The sequence below is a fragment of the Orbicella faveolata genome, unplaced genomic scaffold, assembly GCF_042242905.1.
Source record: "Orbicella faveolata isolate gen_17 unplaced genomic scaffold, um_ofav_v1 contig_1, whole genome shotgun sequence".
Lineage (NCBI taxonomy): Eukaryota > Metazoa > Cnidaria > Anthozoa > Scleractinia > Merulinidae > Orbicella > Orbicella faveolata.
This window is the reverse complement of record NW_028301536.1, coordinates 12,235,001-12,259,048: the sequence shown is the minus strand read 5'-3', so window position 1 is coordinate 12,259,048 and position 24,048 is coordinate 12,235,001. Positions and strand designations below refer to the sequence as shown.

At 39.5% G+C, this 24,048-nt stretch overlaps 3 protein-coding genes across 5 annotated transcripts in view; 2 read left to right on the top strand and 1 right to left on the bottom strand.

Moving 5' to 3' along the window:
- Positions 1-1,415: 1,415 nt before the first annotated feature.
- Positions 1,416-7,812, top strand: LOC110041628 (uncharacterized). Its single transcript, XM_089289516.1, has 4 exons — positions 1,416-1,629; positions 4,635-4,991; positions 5,576-5,923; positions 6,645-7,812. The coding sequence occupies exons 1-4, from the start codon at positions 1,539-1,541 to the stop codon at positions 6,809-6,811; spliced, it is 963 nt and encodes a 320-aa protein (XP_089145642.1). The 5' UTR covers positions 1,416-1,538; the 3' UTR covers positions 6,812-7,812.
- A 1,348-nt stretch (positions 7,813-9,160) lies between these two features.
- LOC149118118 (uncharacterized) lies at positions 9,161-16,042 on the top strand. 2 transcript variants are annotated; one of them, XM_089289508.1, is made up of 4 exons: positions 9,161-9,304; positions 12,514-12,870; positions 13,457-13,804; positions 14,883-16,042. In XM_089289508.1, exons 1-4 carry the CDS (start codon positions 9,238-9,240, stop codon positions 15,047-15,049), a joined length of 939 nt encoding a protein of 312 aa, XP_089145634.1. In that variant the 5' UTR covers positions 9,161-9,237; the 3' UTR covers positions 15,050-16,042. The 2 variants fall into 2 exon arrangements, with proteins under 2 accessions (XP_089145634.1, XP_089145630.1); XM_089289504.1 differs by lacking the exon at positions 9,161-9,304 and adding an exon at positions 11,472-11,692.
- The window catches only part of LOC110041629 (uncharacterized), a 23,007-nt gene continuing 14,520 nt past the window's right edge, over positions 15,562-24,048 (bottom strand). Inside the window, exons 9-19 of one of the 2 annotated variants that reach the window (XM_089289496.1) lie at positions 23,754-23,860; positions 23,554-23,600; positions 22,931-23,098; positions 22,313-22,373; positions 21,832-21,959; positions 20,973-21,096; positions 20,217-20,307; positions 19,417-19,505; positions 18,912-18,984; positions 18,114-18,226; positions 15,562-16,936 (exon numbers count right to left, since the gene is read on the bottom strand). In XM_089289496.1, coding sequence (XP_089145622.1) covers positions 16,848-16,936; positions 18,114-18,226; positions 18,912-18,984; positions 19,417-19,505; positions 20,217-20,307; positions 20,973-21,096; positions 21,832-21,959; positions 22,313-22,373; positions 22,931-23,098; positions 23,554-23,600; positions 23,754-23,860 — 1,090 coding nt within the window. In that variant the 3' untranslated portion in view covers positions 15,562-16,847. Of the gene's footprint in view, positions 16,937-18,113; positions 18,227-18,911; positions 18,985-19,168; positions 19,506-20,216; positions 20,308-20,972; positions 21,097-21,831; positions 21,960-22,312; positions 22,374-22,930; positions 23,099-23,553; positions 23,601-23,753; positions 23,861-24,048 lie in introns of those variants that run through there. The other variant, XM_089289501.1, reaches the window with a different exon arrangement.

The following is a 24,048-nucleotide window of genomic DNA, read 5'->3' as shown; positions in this document are numbered from 1 at the left end:
TGTTGTGTTTCACAGATATTGACTTGTGTTTCAAAAACATTGTGTTGCGTTTCAAGAATTGTTTATTGTGTTTGCAGATATGGGCCACCGTATAGAACTGACCTATCAAATAGTCTCACGGACTATGTAAGATCTGAAGGAGATAAAAAGAGCAAAGGAAAAACCCCTTTCTCTATTATGATGCCAGTGACGGTCAGTGAGTGACAGATAAATGACGTGACCTTGACTGACCGTTCGGTCTTTTCAAGTTGCCGACTGATTTTTATTTGAACACGACTGCAGGTCTTTTATTCGCAACAATCGTTATTTTGCTATGTTGCAAAGTTTTTCAGGAAACGTGTGTTCAAACCTCGGTACCAAATGTCCAAAGAAGATTTATAACTACACCACAAAAGAGGAATTTGCTGCGTTTCTAATGGTGAATAAGGTCCAAGTAATCCACATGACCGAATAATCAATGAGACTGATTAACATATTAAAAATAAACTACACTGGTTGTATAAAGAAATCTGTCAAACAAAGGAAAAATCCCCCATGCATGTTGTTAGCATGCAAATGTATTGATAAAACTAAGGAATGTGCAATGAAAGCAGTTTCTAAACTGGCAAAATTTCATACTGCGTATTTCTGTTTATGGTTTTAACTCTGGCTTGTACAGAAAACGTTATTTTCCCCTCTGGAATATTAGTATCAGACGACCATCGAACTCCAAACAAGCGCCGTAATTAAAGGAAACATTTTGAGGGAGAAACCTTTTCCGAGTTAAAGATCTTTAAATACAAGTGTTTTGACCGTAATGACAGTTGACTCATGCGAATGATTTACACACGTAAACAGCCCTTGTTAGATACATGTAGAGTTAGGAAATGAGGGTATTATTATCAAAACATGCCCGTACATTACTAGTAACGGGATCTGGAAAGCATAAAGTACTTCAAAATGCAGGCCAGCAGTTCACATTTGCCTCATTGAAGCAGCTCAGGGGTCGGTCGGGGATCAAGAATTCTACTTAACTTTATACGCTTGTTGGATAATGAGTTTATAAAAGCTTGTCACACAATAAACAAATTAAAGTCAACGCATTTTCTTTTACACAACACCTGTGTTTTAATTAAAGTTTTTTCGGGCGCAACCAAGCGCGCACGTAATTGACACTCGGCCACTTCCTTAAATCGCTGTTTTCTAAATCACTCAATCAAGGCTGTTAATTCCAGCTTCAATTTTGTTATTTCAATACGGAATCCGATGCGAGTTTCCAAATACAAACAGAGAAACATTAATTAAATTATATTTCCAGTGTAAAACACCTTTTTCTCGCGGCTGTCAATGGCCTATTGTTTCAAAACGCGATTACTTATTTTAAAATCTTAATTAATTTTCGCCTTTTGTCGCTGAGTAGACCTGCGTAAGCAAAAACTAAATATAGACGTGTGTAAGGGGTAAAAATATGTAACTAGAAAGCTTATGCTTTCCAGTGAAGCGTACGTTAGACGCGATTTTGGCACGGAAAGCAACTGAAGCAAGTCTGAAAGCAAGTTATGGCTTTTTACAGCGAGAGCGATGTCTTACAAAGACTTTTCACCGGAAAGTTTCTATTAATTTACAGTCTGTGCGTGGCTGTATATGCGGGTAAGTTTATTTGCGAAAGTAACCGTGATTTTTCCATATTTATGGCTGCCGCTCCGATTAAATCAAACGTTTCATGGTTAAAAATTCAGCGGCACGTACAAATACAAGTACTAAGGTTGAAATATCTTGCCATATCATCGATCTAGCGAAACTGTGATACGTCCGAAATTGATTACAGACTGCCGGGTCAATGAACAGCCGAAAACTTCAAATATTTGATTGTGCCAGTCTGACTAGAGACAATTGAAGCCGAAACCTCAGGAATATAGAACCTAGATTCGCTTCGAGCTTCGATAACACTATTTTTGCCGCGTATATAAACTAGAAATGTAGGCGTCTCGGATGTAAATATCGTCTCTGACACGTATTGACTGTTGCAATGTACAGAACGACAAAATTTATGCTGTGTTGTCAAATGTGAGAAAATTACGTTAGGGACAGTTCATTTTTTATGAGGGAGGGGGGGGCTGGTGGGATTTGGGAAGCACCATTTAAAAATCGCATGACCCCCCCTCAGCTTACCAATTTTTTCACATGGCCCCCCCTTATAGCGGTAATTTTTTGGGATGACCCCCCCCCAAAAAAAAAATTGAACAAACAATATTTAGATTTCAACTTTTTTAATATTTCTCTATTATGCCCCTGCTTCACGTTATTGTGCTCACTATGAAGACAATATTTACAATCTCTATACGACAGAGAGCTGTTGTTTAAAAAACAAATCAAAAGAAAGAGAAGTCAATTTCGGATCTCCTAGTTATGGCTCGCCCTGAGCGTGTGGCATTTGGCCTCTCATTGGCATCTTCCTCATCTGAATTGATGAATGCAAGAATGACGTCACTTGAGTCATCTTCTCCCCCAGAGTCAATGGCATCACTGTCATACTCATCATTGTCACTTTCATCCGTTTCACTGCTGTCAACACTTGCCCTGTTGTCATTTTGTGTCAATGTCTTGGCATTTCTCAGTGTTGGTTGGCCAGCTCTGAGAGGACTCTTCTGCTGCAAGCATGAATGTCTTACAATTGCCTTTACTTTCTCACTCTTGCTGCTTTTCAAATGCTGCTTCAGCCCGTGGTGGTTTGAGTACTTGTTTAGTTCTGGAACACGTAGCTTTTTAAGCTTGGTTAGATCTTCGCACAACTCAGTCCAAGGATAATCCTCCTCCCTACTTAACTTTGCCTTTCCTTCTGCTCTCTTTTTCCTTTTAAATTCCAGCACTTCAAGATGCTGAAGATAATCCACCACAAACTTCGATTTGACAATAAACTTATCTGCAAATAGAGCAACGCTCTCTGGGTCAGATAAAACCAGCCTGCCACTTCCATGCTCTTTCTTCTTTATATTGTTAATCCAATCGGGGAAAGAGCGCATTACTACATGAGCATCACGAAAGAGGCTCATTCCAAAATGCGCAATAATGGCGAAAGCGACGAGTCGTTTAAGAAAAGGTTTACAGCTGAACGATCCAGGCAGTTTGACATCTTACAAGCAAAAGAAGCAATTTTTCTAGGTGCGGATGGCTGTTCAGAAAGGGCGAGTGAGTTTTCCATGCAAGGGTACCAGTTGAAGCCCAGTGATGGAAGAAAACTGAACTTCTCCATCAAAGAGCACAGAGCAATGGTGGAAAAGTTGAATGTTATATTGAAAGATGTAAAGGAACACGATTCCACACTCTTTCAGTCCAATGGGCTTGCTTTAAAGCAGGGCGAAGAATTTGCCCACAGTTTTAATGTAAAACAGATCAAATGAACAGAAGCTAAGTTGACGAAGGTCACGCAGGACATGGAAGCACTAGAAAATAAGAAGAGCAATTATAACAACATATTCAAAGGCATACTCAAACAGCACATCAACAAAAGGAGAAGGAAAAAAGAAAACCGCAGAAAGTCAAATGAAAGAAAGAGGAAGCGGACTGAAAACAACGTCCAACGAGTTTATGGAATCTGTGTTGGAAACCCGCTAGGAAATGATCTTCCACAATGCCTTGTGTACCCTCCTAGAACGGCCGTCCCGGAAGAGTGTCTTAAAGTTGAGGATGTTGCCACGTCGATGTTTAGAAGAGATGGGCCATACATCGCACAGCTCTTGGAAGGGAATTATTTCACCAATGCTGCAAGAAGCAGAATCACCCCCAACCTTGAGCGGGAAGTCAGAGATTATGTTTACACCTTCATGTACCCTGAAGAGTACACTCTGACGGAAAGCATTGCTGCTTCTTGCAGCATTGGTGAAAGAGACTCCCATAGCAGCACAAGCGGCGACGAAGAACTCGACGACAGCGGAGATGAAGATGAGTGCCAGTGAAAGTTGCATTCGAAAATAACAGTGTTAAATACTTCTTTTCAGTAGCTACAAATGCTTTTTGTCGCCAAACGTTTTTTTAAAGCAGAAGGAAAGTTTGTAATAAATTTGTATCCTGCCTTCTATGTTTATTCTATAGCAATTTTTTTGATATTCAAACATTATGCCATTTTAAAGTTTTACTAAAATATTTCACGTGACCCCCCCTTTTTCCCTTATTTTTTTGGGATGGCCCCCCCTCGAAAGCCATTTTTTTCCGCATGGCCCCCCCCCAAATCCCACCAGCCCCCCCTACCTTATAAAAAATGAACGGTCCCTTATTAATAAATATGGGAAATTACATAAACGTCGCCGGTTATACAGAACCGCTTTCTTGGCTTGGTAATTCTGTCTGTACAGTAAAGGACCCGAAATTTCGCCGATGATCATCGGCAAAGTATTCTGATTAATAAAGGACCCGAAATCTCGTCGAATTTCTATTTTTGCCGGCATTGCAACAAGTTTGTTAAAATGCATATTTGTCTGACATGCCCCAGTTGCTAATCGTTATATCCCCGAGATACACGGCATAAATTCGGTCGGTGTCTTACAGTATAAACACCTCGAGCTTGACTAATACTGGACATATCTGTTAATTTGGAAGGATATCACAGAAATATTTGGACGTTTTATCATTAAGTGAAATCGTTTCTCACTCATTAGGTGTTCTAGCTGACAGTCAGCGAACAGAATGCCCTGACGAGCAGATCGCACTGGAATGTCCCAACTTGGAATCGGTCCTCCAAAATGGAACTTTTCTGGAGCTTCAATGGAGGGTCACTGACCCTGAACATCTCAAGAAGCAATATGTTGGCTACTGCAACAAAAGCTTGCAGTGTACCAGATACAGAAACATAGAAAGTTTCCATCAAAGAATCAAAGTAAGCAATCCTGTTCGTGGAACGCTTCCTGTGAAACAGATGAAGCTGGACGATCGACTTGTCTACATTTGTGCCATAGAACGCAGCGGAAACAAAGGCCCCATTGCTTACAAAATAATCGTGACTTCTTCAAAGCGTTGTAAGTGGAAATTATAGCTGGACTGATTGATTATAATTCAGTGAAAAAATTGCTTGTGAATTCAGTTGCGCCTTTCTTTATAAATGAGGAGATTAATTCATAAAGGGTTTATACAGCGACGGCTTGGCTACAGCGTGTACAATGTCGGAAGTTTTTTTAACGTGAAGAGTTAGTTGTTAAAAGCAGTTCTCCCTTGATAGAAAACCTTTATAGTTAAATTTTTGACTTTAATGATTAAAGGTTGATTTGATGGTCAACTACAAAACTTCAATGAATAAATAGTGGAAAAAGATGGCAGCAATTCTAGAATTATCAAGCAGGAAATTGGACTAAAATCATGCATTTAGCAACCTGTTTGACTTGTTTAAAAGTGAAAAGTTTTAAAGGTAAATTTACCACTGAGAAAGAAATGAGAAGAATAAAGATGGTAGATCTCCGAACATGACACTGGACGACAAAGTGCAGAGTAGTTAGAGTCGTCCAGCTATGAATGGGAACATCGTGCAATTTAATTTTATTTACTTCACTTTTATTTTATTGTTACGAATTGTGACAATGTTAATTTTCTCCCTATTTTATTTTAGGTCTGTCCTCCACAGCTGGGCAAAACCTTGATCTGGGTCAAATATTTCACGGCATGTTTACTAAGAAAAAAGTGGAAGATATTGAGTGGTACAGAATCGCACAAGATGGAACGAAAGTGAAAATAGCCTACTGCAGACCTTCCTCGCCATGCACCTTGGTGGAAAATTGCATCAGCTCCTGTCCAGAGTACCTGACAAGGCTGAAGACAGAAAAGCTGTCAATCATTCTGTCCAATGTCACACAGGCTGACCGCGGATTGGAGTTTCAATGCCAAATACACCCTACGATTATGACTAAAGGACCTCGAGTTTACATGATCAAGATTAAAGAAGTCTTGCCTCGAGAAGGTCAGTGTGATTCACGTGAATTACGCTTCTGTTCTTTGTGAGTGACAGCTTAAGCAGCGTCCACACTACGCCGGAAAAATTATAAAACGCGTATTTCTACGGTTAGGCCTGTCGTCCACATTAATCCGGCACGAAAACGGAGCTAGCGGCTTTTCGAAAACGCTCTTCAAACCGGAGGAATTTGAAAATGGCGGTTTTTCGTTTTCATGTAATGTGGACGGAAAATATTTTGATAACGGAGCTTTTCGAAACCGATGGCGTCACGATAATCATGTGATTTTCCTTCCCGAGTTTTCCTAAAACACAAATCCAAAATGACCGGTGACTGTTGCGTTTTTAAATTCCACCGGCTTAGTGTGGACAGAAAACATTTGATGCGTCAGAGAGAAAGCTCCGTTTTTCAAATTCCTCTGCCGTAGTGTGAACGGAAAACATTTGATGTGTTTTGAGAGAGAAAGCTCCGTTTTTAAATTCCTCTGGCGTAGTGTGCACGGGGCCTTAGTTAGGCAAGGAAAAGGGGTAAATACATTTAAGGTGGAATTCCACCCGTTACAGCGATTTTTGTTGTAGCGGTAGAACGCGAATCGCGAGTGTCGCCGTTCATGATTGATCATCGCTTAGAAATCGTGAACGCTTAAACAAGCTTGACGCTTGAAGTTATATGCCATGTCTGATTTTGACCATTAAACCAACTATTACATTCTTTGTTTTGCGGCTGTAGATGATGTCAACCGAACAACTGTCACAACCAGGGCAACGGCAACATCTGCCGCGGACACGACAGGATCGACTGGAAACAACCCAGGACCTTACAGTATACAGAACAGCTGGTTGATAGCATTCAGTGTCGTGATTAGCTTAGTGATGGCGCCGTGCGGAATCTCTTAGACTTTTCCTGTTTCCAGGATATTGTCTCGGCGATATCGTAAGGTTGCCTCTTCCCATTTCCACGCGGTCAGTTCGTTTTGAGTCATGTGACAGACGGACTGTTCGCAAGGGTGACGTTACCGAAACCAATAAGGAAGCGCGCGAAGTCTAAAAATAGAATGCAAATTATTGGAACCACGCGAGAGTCAGACAACATAGGCGTTTTCTGAGAGAAACAGGAGGAAAATGAACACCAAATTTTTGTTTTAAAAATTGTTCTAGGAACACTTGCTTACACGCTTGAAAAAGCGTCAAATCTTCCACAATTCCGTTTTGTTTGTCTGAGTTATGACGTCACTCGCGCGCTTCGCTATTCGCCGTGAAGGCCTTGGAAAGCGCAGAACTGAAACTAGCTTAATCCTAGCCTTACTGAGTTCTTGACCAGAGCCTCGACCCTCGATAGTTTTGTATGCTTGATGTGATGTGCAAGTCTTTATGTTCTGGGAGAAGCAATGACATTACAACAGAGCATAACTCAATAATCTTTCTTTATTCAAGAAAAAAGTAGTTTAAATATTTTTTTCACCTCCTTTTTCAATAATTTAGATTTGCGATAAATAATGCATAATATTCAAGTCTTTTTCCTCAATGTAGCTTATGTAAGATTCTCTAAAAATAGTCTGCAATAAGAATGATGTAAGCGTTGTAATCGCATGCGTTATACAGATAATCCTGCAAATAATTGTGAAACATGACATATGAAAGCATCATAATATGTATAAAAAATAATTTATGTATACAAAATTTAATTTGTACAATTGCTGATGAACCTTTAAATTAGCGAATTTTGACTTGTTAGCTTTTCTTTAAAGAAACCATAACAAGTCAATATTTTTTTTTAACTCAACTCAACTTTGTAATGTACTGTATCATTAAATGATGGCGTGTTATGTCTTGAACGGAGTAATTCCGTGTGAATGTAAAGATATATTTATCCACAATAAAAGTAAAGGAAACTATTATACCCTGTTTCGTTTTCTCATAACTCTTATCCTCTCTTTTGACACTCGTTAACGTTGAGGTTACATAGTAATTGATCGTAAGCTGTCTTTAGAGAAAAGTGCCTTTTTCGCCAAAATACACCCAAGAGGTCATCATTGTTTAGAAAAAAAACCTGTTGAATCAGACACTGGAATTGTGGAAAAAGGCACCGGGAAGTTTTAAGTTTTAAGTTCTTGCGTCAGATCGTTGCTACGGCAACATGACGTATCCTAGCAACGTCATGTTGAAGGGAAAACTGTCGGAACTTCGATTTTCAAACTTGAATCAGGCACATTGCTGTTGTTTCTACAAAGCCTTTGCAAGTAAAGAAACGCTACTTAGTAGTGATGCAAAAAACGCTATTTCGTTTTTCTCTTTCGTTTTACAACTAGAAATAAAAATCGACATTTGTTCGAGGACAATAAAAAATACAGAACCTTTTTGTAGGGTTAAAAATCGATAAAAGGAGAATGTGTATGTTTAGTAGGCTAAGACAAAAAGATTCCCATACTTTGTTTCCCTACAACTGAACGACCATGCAGTTGACGTTTAGTTACACCAACTCGGGATGTGGACTTTGTCGCACCGAGAACAAGTAAAAATAAAAGCTATTCAGTTGTTTTTTATAAGAAAACCAAGTCTTTCCAGAAGATAACAATAGCGCTAGCTCAGCTTAAAGTGATCAAAGTTCATCCCCTTATGGATGTAAATATTTGTCAGATTGTACGGGTCTCTCTGTTTTAACTCAAACACGCCATTTTTATGCAATGCTGAAAAGAGAAAGCACAGGGCTGTCAGCAAGATACACTCTAAGCTTTATCACTAGTGTAAGAGCGGCTTTCAACTGACTGTCGTTAAACCAAAACTAAAGCGATAGAAAAAAAAAAATTACATTTTTCACTGTCTGCGTGCAATGTGCATTACTTTTTTATCTCCACGGTTGACCTTGTCATGTCAAAATTTGACCGTCCAAATTAAGTTGTTCGCCCCGCAAATAATGTCGGATCCACGGATACTAAGACAAAACGCGTTTATTCTAACAGGGAACAATTTGAATACGATGAAACTTTTATTTCCACAGTTAAGTTGTAAAAATGAAAGAGAGAAAGATATCCTTTGTTAAGACTTATGATCAATGCACGTTAATAACAGCATTCTCTCAGATAGAGCTCAAATACAAGGAAATAATGAAATAGCAAAGAAACTGAAAGTTATTTTCCCAAAAGACTGAAAATACGTTTGCCAGATTCCCTGAGTGCCGTAGGTTGGTTCTAGAATACAGGGGGAAAATACCCAGTTCGTGTCGTCGCCGAATCGAAATAATTTTTTTATGGATTTAAAAGAGCTTTCCTGGAGTGTGACGCTCAGTCCAGCTGCCTTTCTACGTTGTGAAGACTGATTTAAAGATGGATACAGTTCGCAAAACGTCTCAAAGAACACTCACAGTTTCCGCTTTTCTCGTCTTTTTATGTGGTAGGTGTTTCCAAGTTTTGTCCTTACATTTCCTTACCCTAGCAGCATGTTTTTCAGAAGAATACAATTTTGTACTTGCTTCTACAGGCAGGGAAATTCAATCAATTTAGAGTAACGAAAGTTTGGTTTAAATACCTGTTTGGATGTTCAAATACCTGTAAAACGTAATACCGTAGCGCATAGCTGATAAGTAGAAACATTCGTAGTTTTTAATGGCTATAGGGTCTAATAGGTTGAGAGGGCGGTATTTAAAGTGAAACATCTGCCGTGGAGGAAATGAATCCTGTCATAGAATGTCAGTAACCATCGATCTGTCGGGCGCTGAAGGTGGGAGCTTGACAAAATGCTTTACTTCCCTTTGCATTACATGTGAATAGTCAGTATTTGCTGCATTATTCCTATTGATACTGCCATAAGTCTCAAGTACACAAAGATGACCGATTAATCGATGAAAGGGTTTGTATAGAGTACCTAAATTACATCAGTAAAAAGTAAATTTTACTGATTGTGTAAAGAAACTTGTCAAACAAAGGGAAAAAGCCGGATACAGTTTGTTTGTTCAGGAGGCATAAAAAGTGTATTGATAAAACGAAGGAATGTGCAATGAAAGCAGTTTCTGCAAAGTCTAATATTACATATTTCTGTTTATAATTATGATTTAGACTCTGGCTTGTACAAAAAAAAGGCTATTTTCCCTTTTGGAATATTAGTTTCGGACAACCATCCAACTTCTAACAAGTGACGCGGAAACATAACGGAAAAAATTGATGAAAAAATCTTTTCCGCGTTGAAGATCTTTAAAGGCTGGTCTCTGATTGTTCTGTCTGCATTGACACTTGACTCGCGTGAATGGTTTAGACAGCCCTTGTTAAGATACATGTAGAATAAGGAAATGAATGTATTAGTATCAAAACATCCCCGTGCATTACTCGTAACAGGACCTGGAAGCATAAAGTAGTTCAAAATGCCGGCCAACAGTTCACATTTCCTCATTGAAGCAGCTCTTAGGTCGGTCGGAGATCAAGAATTCTACTTAACTTTATACACTTGTTGGATAAAATGTGTTTATAAAATATTGAAAACTATTTTGACACTGATCTAAAAAAATTATAATACAATTGATCTATGAAAACTTTGTTGAAAACTAAATTTTCGGCAACCTTCTGTTGCCGGCTTCGCCAGAGTTTGTCATAAGATGTTCATCTCATCTTGCTATGGGTAGACATTTCGAGTGAAACCGCGGCCCGAGCCGCAGGAAGCGGGACGTATGATACATAAATACATACATAAATACATCCATACAAACTTTATTGAATACCAGGAAAGATTTCAAACCGGAATATTTACTCGAATAAAAAGCTCCCATAGAGAGCAAGGGAAAAACCCCCTTTCTCCATTATGATGCCAGTGACGGCCAGTAAGTGACAGATGAATGAAGTGACCTTGGCTGACCGTTCGGTCTTACCAAGTTATTTGGATACGACTGAATGTCTGTCATTCGCAACAATCGTTATTTTTGCTAAGTTGCAGAGCAGTTTTTCAGGACAAGTATATCAAAATCTCGGTACCAAATGTCCAAAGAAGATATATAGCAACCCACAAAAGAGGAATCTTTCTCTGATAAAACAATTACTCGCTTAGAAATATTGCTTTCGGCAAGAGTTAAAACTGAACTCTCCGTAGCTTTCTCGGTGTCTGATCCAAAGCTGTATGTGAGTTATTTGCCGCCGATCAATATATCAGTTTTATTTGCACAAACAATCCTGTCATAAAACAAGGGAGAAACTTATCATACAATTAATAATTGAACTTTCGTTAACCTGCTGTTATACTCAACAAAGTGTTTTCGAGCGCAGCCAAGCGCGCACTAGGCATGTCACTCAAAAAATACGTGCAAAATATTCTCCCACTTCTGTTTTTCTCTTTTTACTAAATGACTTAATCAAGGCTATTATCTCCAGCTTCAATTTTGTTATTTCAATACGAAATCCGGTGCAAGTCTCCAAATACAAACAGAGAAACATTATTTAAATGATATTTGCTCTGCAAAACACCTTTTTCTCCCGGCTATCAGTGACCTATTGTTTCAAAACTCGATTACTTATTTTCAAAATCATCTTAATCAATTTTCTTCGTTATCGCTGAGTAGACCTGAGTAAGCAATAACTAAATATAGACGTGTGCAAAGAGCAAAAAAATGTAACAACGAAGGCTAACAATAAAGCCACGTGTGCTTTCCAGTGAATCATACGTTAGACGCGAATTTTTGGTACGGAAAGCAAGTTTGAAAGCAAGTTATGGCTTTTTATAGCGAGAGCGATGTCTTACAAAGACTTTTCACTGGACAGTTTCTATTAATTTACAGTCTGTGCGTGGCTGTGTATGCGGGTAAGTTCATTTGTGAACGTAACCGTGATCTTTTTTTCATATTAATGTCTGCCGTTCCGAATAAATCAGACGTTTCATGGTTAAAAATTCAGCGGCACGTACAAATACAAGCATTAAAGTTAGAATATCTTGCCATATCACCGATGCTAGCAAAACTGTGATACGTTCGAAATCGACTATAATGTGCCGGGTCAATAAACAGCAGAAAACTTCAAATATTTGATTGTGCCAGTCTGTCTCTGACTGGAGACAATTGAAGCCGAAACCTCAGGAATATAAAACCTAGATTCGCTTCGAGCTTCGATAAGACTATTTTGGTCGCGTATATACACTAGCTCGGATGTAAATATCGTCTCTGACACGTATTGACTGTTGCAATATACAGAGCGACAAAATTTACGCTGTGTTGTCAATTTGTGAAAATTACGTCATTGATAAATTTGGGAAACTACCTAAACGTTGTTATGCAGAACTGCTTTCTCCGCGAGGTAATTCTGTCTGTATAGTAAAGGACCCGAAATCTCGCCGATATCATCGGCAAAGTATTCTGATTAATAAAGGACCCGAAATCTCGCCGAATTTCTATTTTTGCAGGCATTTCGACGAGTTTGTTAAAAAGCATATTTGTCTGACATGCCCCAGTTGCTAATCGTTATATCCCCGAGATACGCGGCATAAATCGACGAACAAAATTCGGTCGGTGTCTTACAGTATAAACACACCGAGCTTGACTAATACTGGACATATCTGTTAATTTCGAAGGATATCACTGAAATATTTGGACGTTTTATCATTAAGTGAAATCGTTTCTCTCTCGTCAGGTGTTCTAGCTGACAGTCAGCGAACAGAATGCCCTGACGAGCAGATCGCACTGGAATGTCCCGACCTGCAATCGGTCCTCCAAAATGGAACTTTTCTGGAGCTTCAATGGAGGGTCACTGACCCCGAAGATCTCAAGAAGGAAAATGTTGGCTACTGCAACAAAGGCTTGCAGTGTACCAGATACAGAAACATAGAAAGTTTTGATCAAAGAATCAAAGTAAGCAATCCTGTTCATGGAACGCTTCTTGTGAAACAGATGAAGCTGGACGATCGACTTATCTACACTTGTGCCATAGAACGCAGCGGAAACAAAGGCCCCATTGCTCACAAAATAATCGTGACTTCTTCAAAGCGTTGTAAGTAGAAATCATAGCTGGACTGATTGATTATAATTCAGTGAAAAAATTGCTTGTGAATTCAGTTGCGCCTTTCTTTAATGAGGAGATTAATTCATAAAAGGTTTATACAGCGACGGCTTGGCTACAGTGTGTACAATGTCGGAAGTTTTTTTAACGTGAAGAGTTAGTTGTTAAAAGCAGTTCTCCCTTGATAGAAAACCTTTATAGTTAAATTTTTGACTTTAATGATTAAAGGTTGATTTGATGGTCAACTACAAAACTTCAATGAATAGATGGTGGAAAAAGATGGCACCAATTCTAGAATTATCCAGCAGGAAATTGGACTAAAATCATGCATTTAGCAACCTGTTTGACTTCAGTTGTTTAAAAGCGAAAAGTTTTAAAGGTAAATTTACCACTGAGAAAGAAATGAGATAAATAAAGATAGTAGATCTCCGAACATGACACTGGACAACAAAGTGCAGAGTAGTTAGAGTCGTCTAGCTACGAATGGGAACATCGTGCAATTTAATTTTATTTACTTCAGTTTTATTTTATCGTTACGAATTGTGATAATGTTAATTTTCTCCCTATTTCATTTTAGGTCTGTCCTCCACAGCTGGGCAAAACCTTGACCTGGGTCAAACATTTCACAGCATGTTTTCTGAGGAAAAAGTGGAAGATATTGAGTGGTACAGAATCGCACAAGATGGAACGAAAGTGAAAATAGCTTACTGTAGCCCGTCCTCGCCATGCAGCTTGGTGGAAAATTGCATCAGCTCCTGTCCAGAGTACCTAACAAGGCTGAAGACAGACGAGCTGTCAATCATTCTGTCCAATGTCACACAGGCTGACCGCGGATTGGAGTTTCAATGCCAAATACACCCTAAGATTATGACCAAAGGACCTCGAGTTTTCATGATCAGGATTAAAGATGTCTTGCCTCGAGAAGGTCAGTGTGATTCACGTGAATTACGCTTCTGTTCTTTGTGAGTGACAGCTTAAGCAGCGTCCACACTACACCGGAAAAAATACAAAAACGCATATTTCTACGGTTAGGCCTGCCATCCACACTAATCCGTCACGAAAACGGAGCTAGCGGCTTTTCAAAAACGCGCTTCAAACCGGAGAAGTTTGAAAACGCCGGCTTTTCGTTTTCATGTAATGTGGACGGAATATATTTTGAAAACAGAGCTTTTCGAAACCGATGGCGTCACGATAATCATGTGATTTTCCTTCCCGAGTTTTCCCAAAACACAAATCCAAAATGACCGGTGATTGTTGCGTTTTTAAATTCCTCCGGCGTAGTGTGGACGGAAAACATTTGATGCGTTTTCAGAGAGAAAGCTCCCTTTTTAAGTTCCTCCGGCGTAGTGTGGACCCGGGGGGAGGCACCGCCATATATGGGCTATATAGGTATGTGCCGCTGTGAAGGGTATGGTTTTCAAGCAGTTTACTCTAGGATAGGGTATATAAATCAGAGCGTTTGGGTCTAGAATAGGGTATAATTTTTCACAAAACTGACTAGTTGATCGAAGATTTTATCTAGACTAAGGAAACCAGGAATTGCCACTCAAAAATATAAAAAAATCAAATCGCCAAGTTTAAATTTATGCAAATCAACCTCAACAGTGTCGATAGATTGGGGGATTTGGGGAAATTACTCTAGTATAGGGTAGCAAAATTCAGCTGAACTAGCTCTGATATGGGCTAATGGTTCCAGGGTCCCAGCGGCACCCAAAGTACACCCCGCGGGAGTGTGGACAGAAAACATTTGATGTGTCAGAGAGAAAGCTCCGTTTTTAAATTCCTCTGGCGTAGTGTGCACGGGGCCTTAGTTAGGCAAGGAAAAGGGGTAAATACATTTAACGTAGAATTCCACCCGTGACCGCGATTTTTGTTTTAGCGGTAGAACGCGAATCGCGAGTGTCGCCGTTCATGATTGATCATCGCTTGACGCTTGAAGTTATATGCAATGTCTGATTTTGACCATTAAACCAACTATTACATTCTTTGTTTTGCGGCTGTAGATGATGTCAACCGAACAACTGTCACAACCAGGGCAACGGCAACATCTGCCGCGGACACGACAGGATCGACTGGAAACAACCCAGGACCTTACAGTATACAGAACAGCTGGTTGATAGCATTCAGTGTCGTGATTAGCTTAGTGATGGCGCCGTACGGAATCTCTTAAACTTTTCCTGTTTCCAGGATATTGTCTCGGCGATATCGTAAGGTTGCCTCTCCCCATTTCCACGTGGTCAGTTCGTTTCGAGTCATGTGACAGAGGGACTGTTCGCAAGGGTGACGTTACCGAAACCAATAAGGAAGCGCGCGAAGTCTAAAAATAGAATGCAAATTATTGGAACCACGCGAGAGTCAGACAACATAGGCGTTTTCTGAGAGAAACAGGAGGAAAATGAACACCAAATTTTTGTTTTAAAAATTGTTCTAGGAACACTTGCTTACACGCTTGAAGAGGCGTCAAATTTGCCACAATTCCGTTTTGTTTGTCGGAGTTATGACGTCACTCGCGCGCTTCGCTATTCGCCGTGAAGGCCTTGGAAAGCGCAGAACTGAAACTAGCTTAATCCTAGCCTTACTGAGTTCTTGAACAGAGCCTCGACCCTTGATAGTTTTGTATGTTTGATGTGATGTGCAAGTCTTTATGTTCTGGGAGACGCAATAACAATACAACACAGCATAACTCAAATCTTTCTTTATTCAAGAAAAAAGTAGTTTAAATATTTTTTTTCACCTCCTTTTTCAATAATTTAGATTTGCGATAAATAATGCATAATATTCAAGTCTTTTTCCTCAATGTAGCTTATGTAAGATTCTCTAAAAGTAGTCTGCAATAAGAATGATGTAAGCGTTGTAATCGCATGCATTATACAGATAATCCTGCAAATTGTGAAACATGACATATGAAAGCACCATAATATGTATAAAAAATAATTTGTGCATACAAAATTTACTTTGTACAATTGCTGATGAAACTTTAAATTAGCGAATTTTGACTTGATAGCTTTTTCTTAAAGAAGCCATAACAAGTCAATAATTTTTTTTTTTTAACTTAACTCAACTTTGTAATGTACAAGATCATTAAATGATGGAATTCCATGTGAATGTAAAGATATATTTATCCACAATACAAGTAAAAGAAACTATTACACTCTGTTTCGTTATCTCATAATTCTTATCCTCTTTTTAAACCTTCGTTAACGTGGAATTGTAGTTAGAAAGCTCTGATTTTACATAGTAAGTGATCGTAGTCTGTCTTTAGAGAAAGTGCCTTTTTCGTCCAAAATACACCCAGGAGGTCATCATTGAATTGTTTAGAAAAACCTGTCGAATCAGGTACTAGAATTGTGGAAAAAGGCACCGGGAAGTTTTAAGTAGCTATCTTACGTCAGATCGTCAAGTTTCTACGGCAGCATGACGTATCCTAAGAACGTCATGTTGAAGGGAAAACTTTCAGAGCTTCGATTTTCAAAATCGAATCAGGCACATTTCTATTGTTTCTACAAAGCTTTGCGAGTAAAGAAACGCTACTTATTATTGGTGCAAAAAAAAAATGCTATCTCGTTTTTCTCTTTCGTTTTACAACTAGAAATAAAAACCGACATTTCTTCGAGGGCAATAAAAAATACAGACCCTTTTGGTAGGGCTTAAAAATAGATAAAAATAGAATGTGTATGTCTAGTAGGCTAAGGCAAAAAGATTACCTAACTTTATTTCCAGACAACTGAGCAACCATACAGTTGACGTTTAGTTACACCAACTCTAGTCTGAATTTCAGCCGTCTCTTCCCTTTACAGCGCCCCCCTCGGGGTAGAGGGAAGAGACGGCTGAAATTCAGACTACACCAACTCGGGATATGGACTTTGTCGCACCGAGAACAAGTAAAAATAAAAGCTATTCAGTTGTTTTTGAAAAGAAGACCAAGTCTTTCCAGAGGATAACATTAAGGTTAGCCCAGCTTGGAGCGATCAAAAGTTCATCCCCTTATGGATGTAAATATTTGTCAGATTGTACGGGTCTCTCTGTTTTAACTCAAACACGCCATTTTTATGCAATGCTGAAAAGAGAAAGCACAGGGCTGTCAGCAAGATACACTCTAAGCTTTATCACTAGTGTAAGAGCGGCTTTCAATTAAGTGCAGTAAAACCAAAACTAAAGCGATAGTGCAGTGCTTTCAACTCAGTGTAGTAAAACCAAAACCAAAGTAATCACTCTAGCCAATCAAAAACAACACAGACAATACAGTGAACCAATCAAAACTGGAGGTCATTACATGTGGCTGACGCAAAGCGCAATTGGTTTTGGTTTTACTTCTGATTGGATGAAAAAGTGGCGTGAGTATTTTTTAGCCAATCGTGTAGCGTAGTTGATGCAAAACCATGTACTTTTCGACACTCAATTGAAAACCTCGCTAATAAGGCGATTTTCAATAGAATGTCGAAAGCAATGAAGTAATTACTTGGTTGTGGTTTTGGTTTTACTACGGTTTGTTTGGCTGAGTAGTCTAATCGGTAAGTAATTGGTTTGGTTTCGATTTTACGGTACTCAAATGAAAACCGCCCTACTGGCGAGCTTCTTTGAACCAATCACAGCGCGGCGATTAGAAAACTAAAGCAATTCCAAATTGCTTTCGACCGTCAACTGAAAACCGCTCTATCAAGAAGCTTCAAGTAGTCTAATTTTTTTTAGATTCGTCTTTTAGTTTTTTAATGAGTAATGCAATCAGGCAAACATGAGAGCCCAGGGGTGTATGTGGAGGGCGGGGGGTACTCCTATATAAGCGACATGGGTATGTGCCGCTGTGAAGGGTATGGTTTTCAGGTAGTTTAGTCTGGGATTGGGTATAGGAACTAGAGAGTTTTGGTCTAGAATGGAATATAATTTACCGGGAAAGTGGCCAGTGTACAAATAATTTAGTCTAGAGCAGGGTTCTTTACCCGGGGTTCTATAATAGTAACTGAAACTCGGAAGCGATTTTGTAAGATATTGGTTTAGTTAGCGTATGTTGGACTATGATAGTGATATTTTATGCATGGAAAATAGCTAGTCTGGGATAGGGTAGGGATTTTGGTGCCTAGTCTAGAAAAGGGTTGCAAAATTAAGCTGATCATGGTCTAGTATAGGGTAAGGGTTTCAGTGGCCCAGCGACACACCCCCGCCCGAAGATTTACAGAGTACATTGGGGCCGGGGGGAGGGGACAGGAGAGACTTGTTTTATTAATAATGATACTCACAGAGAAGGTGATAGAAAACTTTCGCTGCAGATTTGCGTGCTGTCGATTGTGGAGGACACAAGTTTCTAAACACGACAGGTTCGTGACTGTCTCCCATAGCTTTAGTAACCAACCTAGCGGAATTAAAGCCATCACAAAGCTGATTAAGAAAGAGAACACGACAATTCCGGCTGCATGAGAAAGTAATGAAAACAGCAGTAGCGACAGACTGTTTTCGCCGGGCTTTCCATTTCTAAAGGCGCTGTTTTACAAGGCGATATGTTTCAACGAACTTTCCTGTAAGATGCTGCAAGCGATGCACGGGCTGTTTCACTATGCGGCACGTTTCAAAATGTGTTTGCAGGTGTTACGAAACGTAGAGCCAGCTGATTCTACTTTTCGAAACCACTGCGATAACGTCAAGGTTGTAAAACATATTCATCTGTCGGTGTGTTGCACCAGGCATTTCAGTGGACAAACTTTTGTCGCAAGAAAAGACGACACGAATTGCACGAAACATGAGCTAGTCCCGCAGCACCAAGTTCCCGGTATGTACGTTGATCAGGCGGACTCCCGCGCTAATCCAGGATTAAAATTTAAAAATTTACGCGAAGTTTTGATTGTAGTGTCAAGTATAATATGGAGAAAGATAAAGATGATGCTGAATAATTATAAAGCTCTTATATCGCGTTTTTAACAACTGGCTCCAGATTTAAAACATTCAAGGAACCTTGAAAACCCCTAGAATCGCGTCATTCATTTCATTCCTGACTTAGCCAGATAATTGAGGTGAAAGAGATCGAGACTTTAACACAATACCTAAATGTTTCGTAAGCTTGTTCTTCAAGGGGTTGTGTGACCTCAGACCGCTCCATAAGGGTTGGAAGCTCTCCTGTACACAAGAATTAAGAGGTTTTACAGTGCAAAAATTAAGACGTATCAATAAATAGACCCCCTGGGGTACTCCCTGTTATGGACAATATAGGTATGAGCGGCCCCTAAGGGTATGATTTTTCAGCCGTTTTGGTCATAAACAGGGTATCGATTTTGGCTATTTTTGTAATAAATAGGGTGTGTTTTTTTTTTCAGAAGAACGTACTTTTTCATCCTTATCGATAAGACCATTGGTCTGATCTAGAGAACTAATTACAGGGCGCAGGTCTGAAACAGGGTCTTGATTTAAGGGTCAGATCATAAATAAGGTAGGGAAAATCGCGGAGTGTGGTCCTAAATAGGTCAAGGGTTTTGAGAAGTGGGCCGCACACCCCCACCCAATTTTTCTGGGAGTACCCCCCGCCGAAAATAGACACACCATTCATCTTACCAATATCCCCCATGCTGAACTCGGAGTCGGAAGGTTCCTGGATAGGCGACAGAAGCCCAGAGATGGACGGACGAAGAATCGAAGACGATCTGGAAACGAGAAGATTCATTAAATCTGGCACGATGCCGAACATGATTCAGCTCTTTCACTGAATTGAAAAGTGTGGGTAGATAAAGAAATAAGGCCATTATACGGGTGACGAGAAACAAAGTGAACATAGCCGAGTTGAAATCTCCCGTAAGAAACACGTAGGAGAAACATTAGAATTTTTTCCTAAGAAAAGTCCTCTTCTAAACGGATATTTTATGGTCGGTGTTTACTGGTCACAATAAAATAACCTCTCATCCATGCATGGATGCTTGTATGATTGATTAAATCCCCATTATCTCAGCCTATGGAATCACATTAACTTTTTACGATAACTGCGGAAATTCTCGCGCGCTCATTGGCTAATTTTCATTGTCAATAAGCGGACAGACACATGAATTTTTAATTTATGCGGTGCGTCAATTTGACAATATGTTATCGTAAGAAACGAATTGACGTCAGTTTTCCATGCGTCCGTCCTGTTATTGACAATGAATTTCGTCATAACATTGTCAAAGTAGTCTGCAGATCCACTCGGCTATCGCCTCGTGGATCCACATCTACTTTGACAATGTTATGACGAAATTCATGATCAATAACTGGACAGATGCGTGAAAAACTGACGTCAATTTGTTAAGTTACATGTTATATATATTAATGTGGAATTCATTGCAAGATTGACACACCTGGAGAGACGTCAACCGCTGACTTACCTCCCTCGTGGCGCGGGCTCCTCGAGTGTGAGTTCTGCACTTATGCCTCGATCGCCACTAGCAGAAAGATCCCCCGCTTTCATGCCGCTTTCTACAAGATTCAAAGTTATTGTTATTCAGTTCTTGGTAGATTTTACATTTACTCTTGTAAGTACGAAAATGTTCGACCATCCTCAATAGAATACGTTAATCAGGTTAGATGCAATTTAAAAATAGAAAAACATGTTTCAATGATTACGGGAACACAAAACGCATTCCAACAGAAGGGCCACAAAATACTCAAGTCATTATAACTCCCTGATCTCTCCTTTGAACTTTCTTTTAACCAGGCAATTTAATTGAATGATATTTGGGTTCTCCTTTTCATTTGAACAGCTTTAACTTAGTATTTCATGGCCCCATATTTTTTCGCTCATATTTACTTTTGTCAGTTGTTAGAATAGTGTATTAGAAGCAGTAGTAGTATTGTATCTGTTAGTTGCATTATTAATATTTTTGTCCCCATTAGTAACATCGCTGTTATTCAGAATTAACTCCTGTCAAAAAAGTTGTCATATTTTTAGTGTTGTAAGCAAAAACAATAAACAAACAAACAAACAAACAAACAAACAAAACAAAACAAAACAAAACAAAAAAAAATTTGACGTTTTGTAAAACAAAACAACAGTTACTCAATACTTCTTGTCTGTGTTTGTTTGCCTCATTTCAAGGCACACAAAAAAATTTAAAAGTTGAGAGCTGGCTTAATTTTTCTACCGTGAGGAGCCGGTGTTAATTCCGAGCTGTTTGCTGCGGAGTGTTCAAACAGTCCTGATCCCTCGCCAGGTGCTTCTCCACGGACAAGCTCCTTTTCACGTGGAGTTTCCATGCTGCGTGTAACCTTAAAAAAACATGATTGAGAAACTTATTGTTTAAGGCCCCGTCCACACTGCAACGGAGAAATTTGAAAACGGAGGTTTCAATCTGAAAACGCATCAAATGTTTTCTGTCCATACTACACCGGAGAAATTGGAAAACGCAACAATCATCGGTCATTTTGGATTTGTGTTTGAGAAAAAACTCGCATGATTATCGTGACGCCATCGTTTTCGAAAAGCCCCGTTTTCAAAATGTTTTTCTTACACACTAAAACGTAAAGCCGACGTTTTCAAATTCCTCCGGTTTGAGGAGCGTTGTCGAAAAGCTCCGTTTTCGTGACGGATTAGTGTGGACGGTGAGCCTAACCGTAGATTTAAAACTGTGTTTTCAAATTTCTCCGGCGTAGTGTGGACGAGGCCTAAGAGCACTGTATGTCATTGTTTTATCGCGTCACTAGAAGCACTGGCCAATGGAAAACCAACGAACTTATTGTATTGAACAGTGTTCGATTGGCAGGGACCCACAATGAAGTGCAGGTTGACGATACCGTAGAAAGCAGTGAGGACAGAAACTGCTCGATCAACAGTTTTTTCTTTTTGGGATTTATTTGCTTCCAACCGATCTGGGATCAAACAGCCATAAGGATGTTTCCACTGGACATAAAGTTATTTTTTATTTCTAGTTAACATTACTGTGTATGTTTATAGATGATAGTTTTGGGACTAACCTTCGAGCCGCCATTATCATGGGCACGTACCTCAAAACTGTCCTGAATGGGTAACGGACTTCCCTCATCCGACGCCCCAAACTCGCTCGACGAGTAGTCTTTAGGGACTGTGACAGCATTTCTCTTCCACAAGTCGAGAAAAGGATAGCTAAGGAGAGCTGAAAAAAGTCATAAAACGCTAGCAGTCATGAAAATGTTAACAAAAGGAGGAAAAATTGCAAGGTCATCAACGGTTGTTTTATTAGACGAAACTATCTGAAACTGGCCAAACTCGGCCAAATAATACCTTATGGCCAAATTAGCTATTGTATTTAACGTACTTTTAAACAATTTTACTTTGTTAAAAAAACATACAGTTTAAAGAGTTGAGAGTAAAACCTAGTTCATTACGATATGCGGAGTCATTTTTAAATCCCTTAATCAAAGTACCCTGGTATAGATAGAAGTCAAAACACTGTTAAAAAAAAACTCAATTTCTTTCTTTCACCTTTTTCTCGACCTATTTTCTTACCTTCTGTGGCTGGTGTTGTGAACAGATCCTTTACAGATTTCAATGGATATTCATCAAGTCTCTGAAATAAAGCACAGGAACATGCTAATGTCATTTGGCAATACCTGAATAAAGAATGCGTGTTATTTGCTTCAAATATCACATGATCATTGAGCGAGAGGTAAAGAAAGCGAGGCTTTGATGATCAACTTGTAACCAAGGATGTAACCCTCAAGGAATTTACTTTACAGAAGATCAGATGAGATAAGGCATGTCCAGGTGATGGTGAATTCACTCCAACATTAAACTTGAATCGTACCTGATCGAAACTCAATGAACGCAGCAAAATAAGTCACTTCTGAAAATCTCACAAACTAGGCATCGAGTTTCCTTTTCTCGTTAACAGCAGAAATTCCATGTCTGGCGGCCACTTTTCACCGCTTTCACGCAAAAGTGAACTGAGATTCGTGATAGCTTTCTTCAGAAAGTTTTTTTTTTCAATTTTTCTGATCGGGATTTTCTTTAGAAGTTCGAGGTCAGGGGGAGAACAACTAAACTGCGAGCGGACGTTTACCGACTGTCTTAAAACTTGGCGCTTAAACATAACAGTACGTAAAACAAAGCATGCTTGTTTCTCACTCGTTCCCGGAGAGTCTCTCGTCCTTCTGTATCCACGTTTCGTCTTATGACATCAGCATCGAGTTGGATGCTACGGTCGATAGCCAACCTTCTTCTCTTCTGCGGTGGGGATGGGATAATGGTCTTGATAGGTACCCCTGGGGTAACTAGCCCGGTGGGAACAGGAACCTGGGGAGAAAATACAAACCTCGTGCAACGTGATGTTGATGCAGAAATCTTGAAATTCATAACCTCTTTTGACTTACCGAGGCGTGTCAGCAAGAATTTCAATGAAAACTAACCTTGATTCTTTCACTTTATTCAACAATGTTTTTGCTTCTTGTAAGCGCGGTTTGAGCAAATATAGATAAAAATCAACACGAAATTTGGTATTTTCTTTAGCAAGTCTCTTCGGAATACGGCCAAGCTACGACATATCAAACCGAGGTCAGCTTTTTTTCGAAACACACAAACTAGCAGTGGAAGCACTACAGATACCCTTATAAAATGAAAAAAATGACAACTGTGGAAAATTGATCACTCGACATTTTGGTTTAACCAAAAGATCAGCACGTGGCACATATTTTTACTTGAATACCAATTTACATCTTCTGATCGAGTTTCTTTTTTCTTCTTTCCCTCACCTGGTATTCCCCTACTAAAGTCGTGGGCATCTCATCGTCTCCAGGTTCTGTGAAAATAAAAAATGAAAAAGAGCAAAAGGCATCACATTTGTGGCCTCGTTCGCTGCTGTCGAATAACGGGGAGGAGAACTTTTGGGACGTCACTGTTTTTTTTTCGCCGCTACAAAATGAGTTCAGTCATGCTCTCAGCTCATCCTCACCTGCAGTCACCTCTAACACTCCACTCGGCTCTCCTAACGTCAGTACACCTGCTAAAGACGGCTCCTCATCCAACGGGTCTGGAATGGTTGGAGGGGGTGAGGCTCGCCTGATGAAACATGACAAACATGGCTCAATGTTAAACAGGAATACAATAAAATTATTGTGAACCAGTTTTTGCGTTAAACATTATTGCTTTAAATAGATTCCTCACACTGTGTATGAGAGGGCTTATACTTGTTCGATATGTCGCTAGGAAACTGCGTTCTCTTTTCTAGCAGACTGGGGCGGGGAACT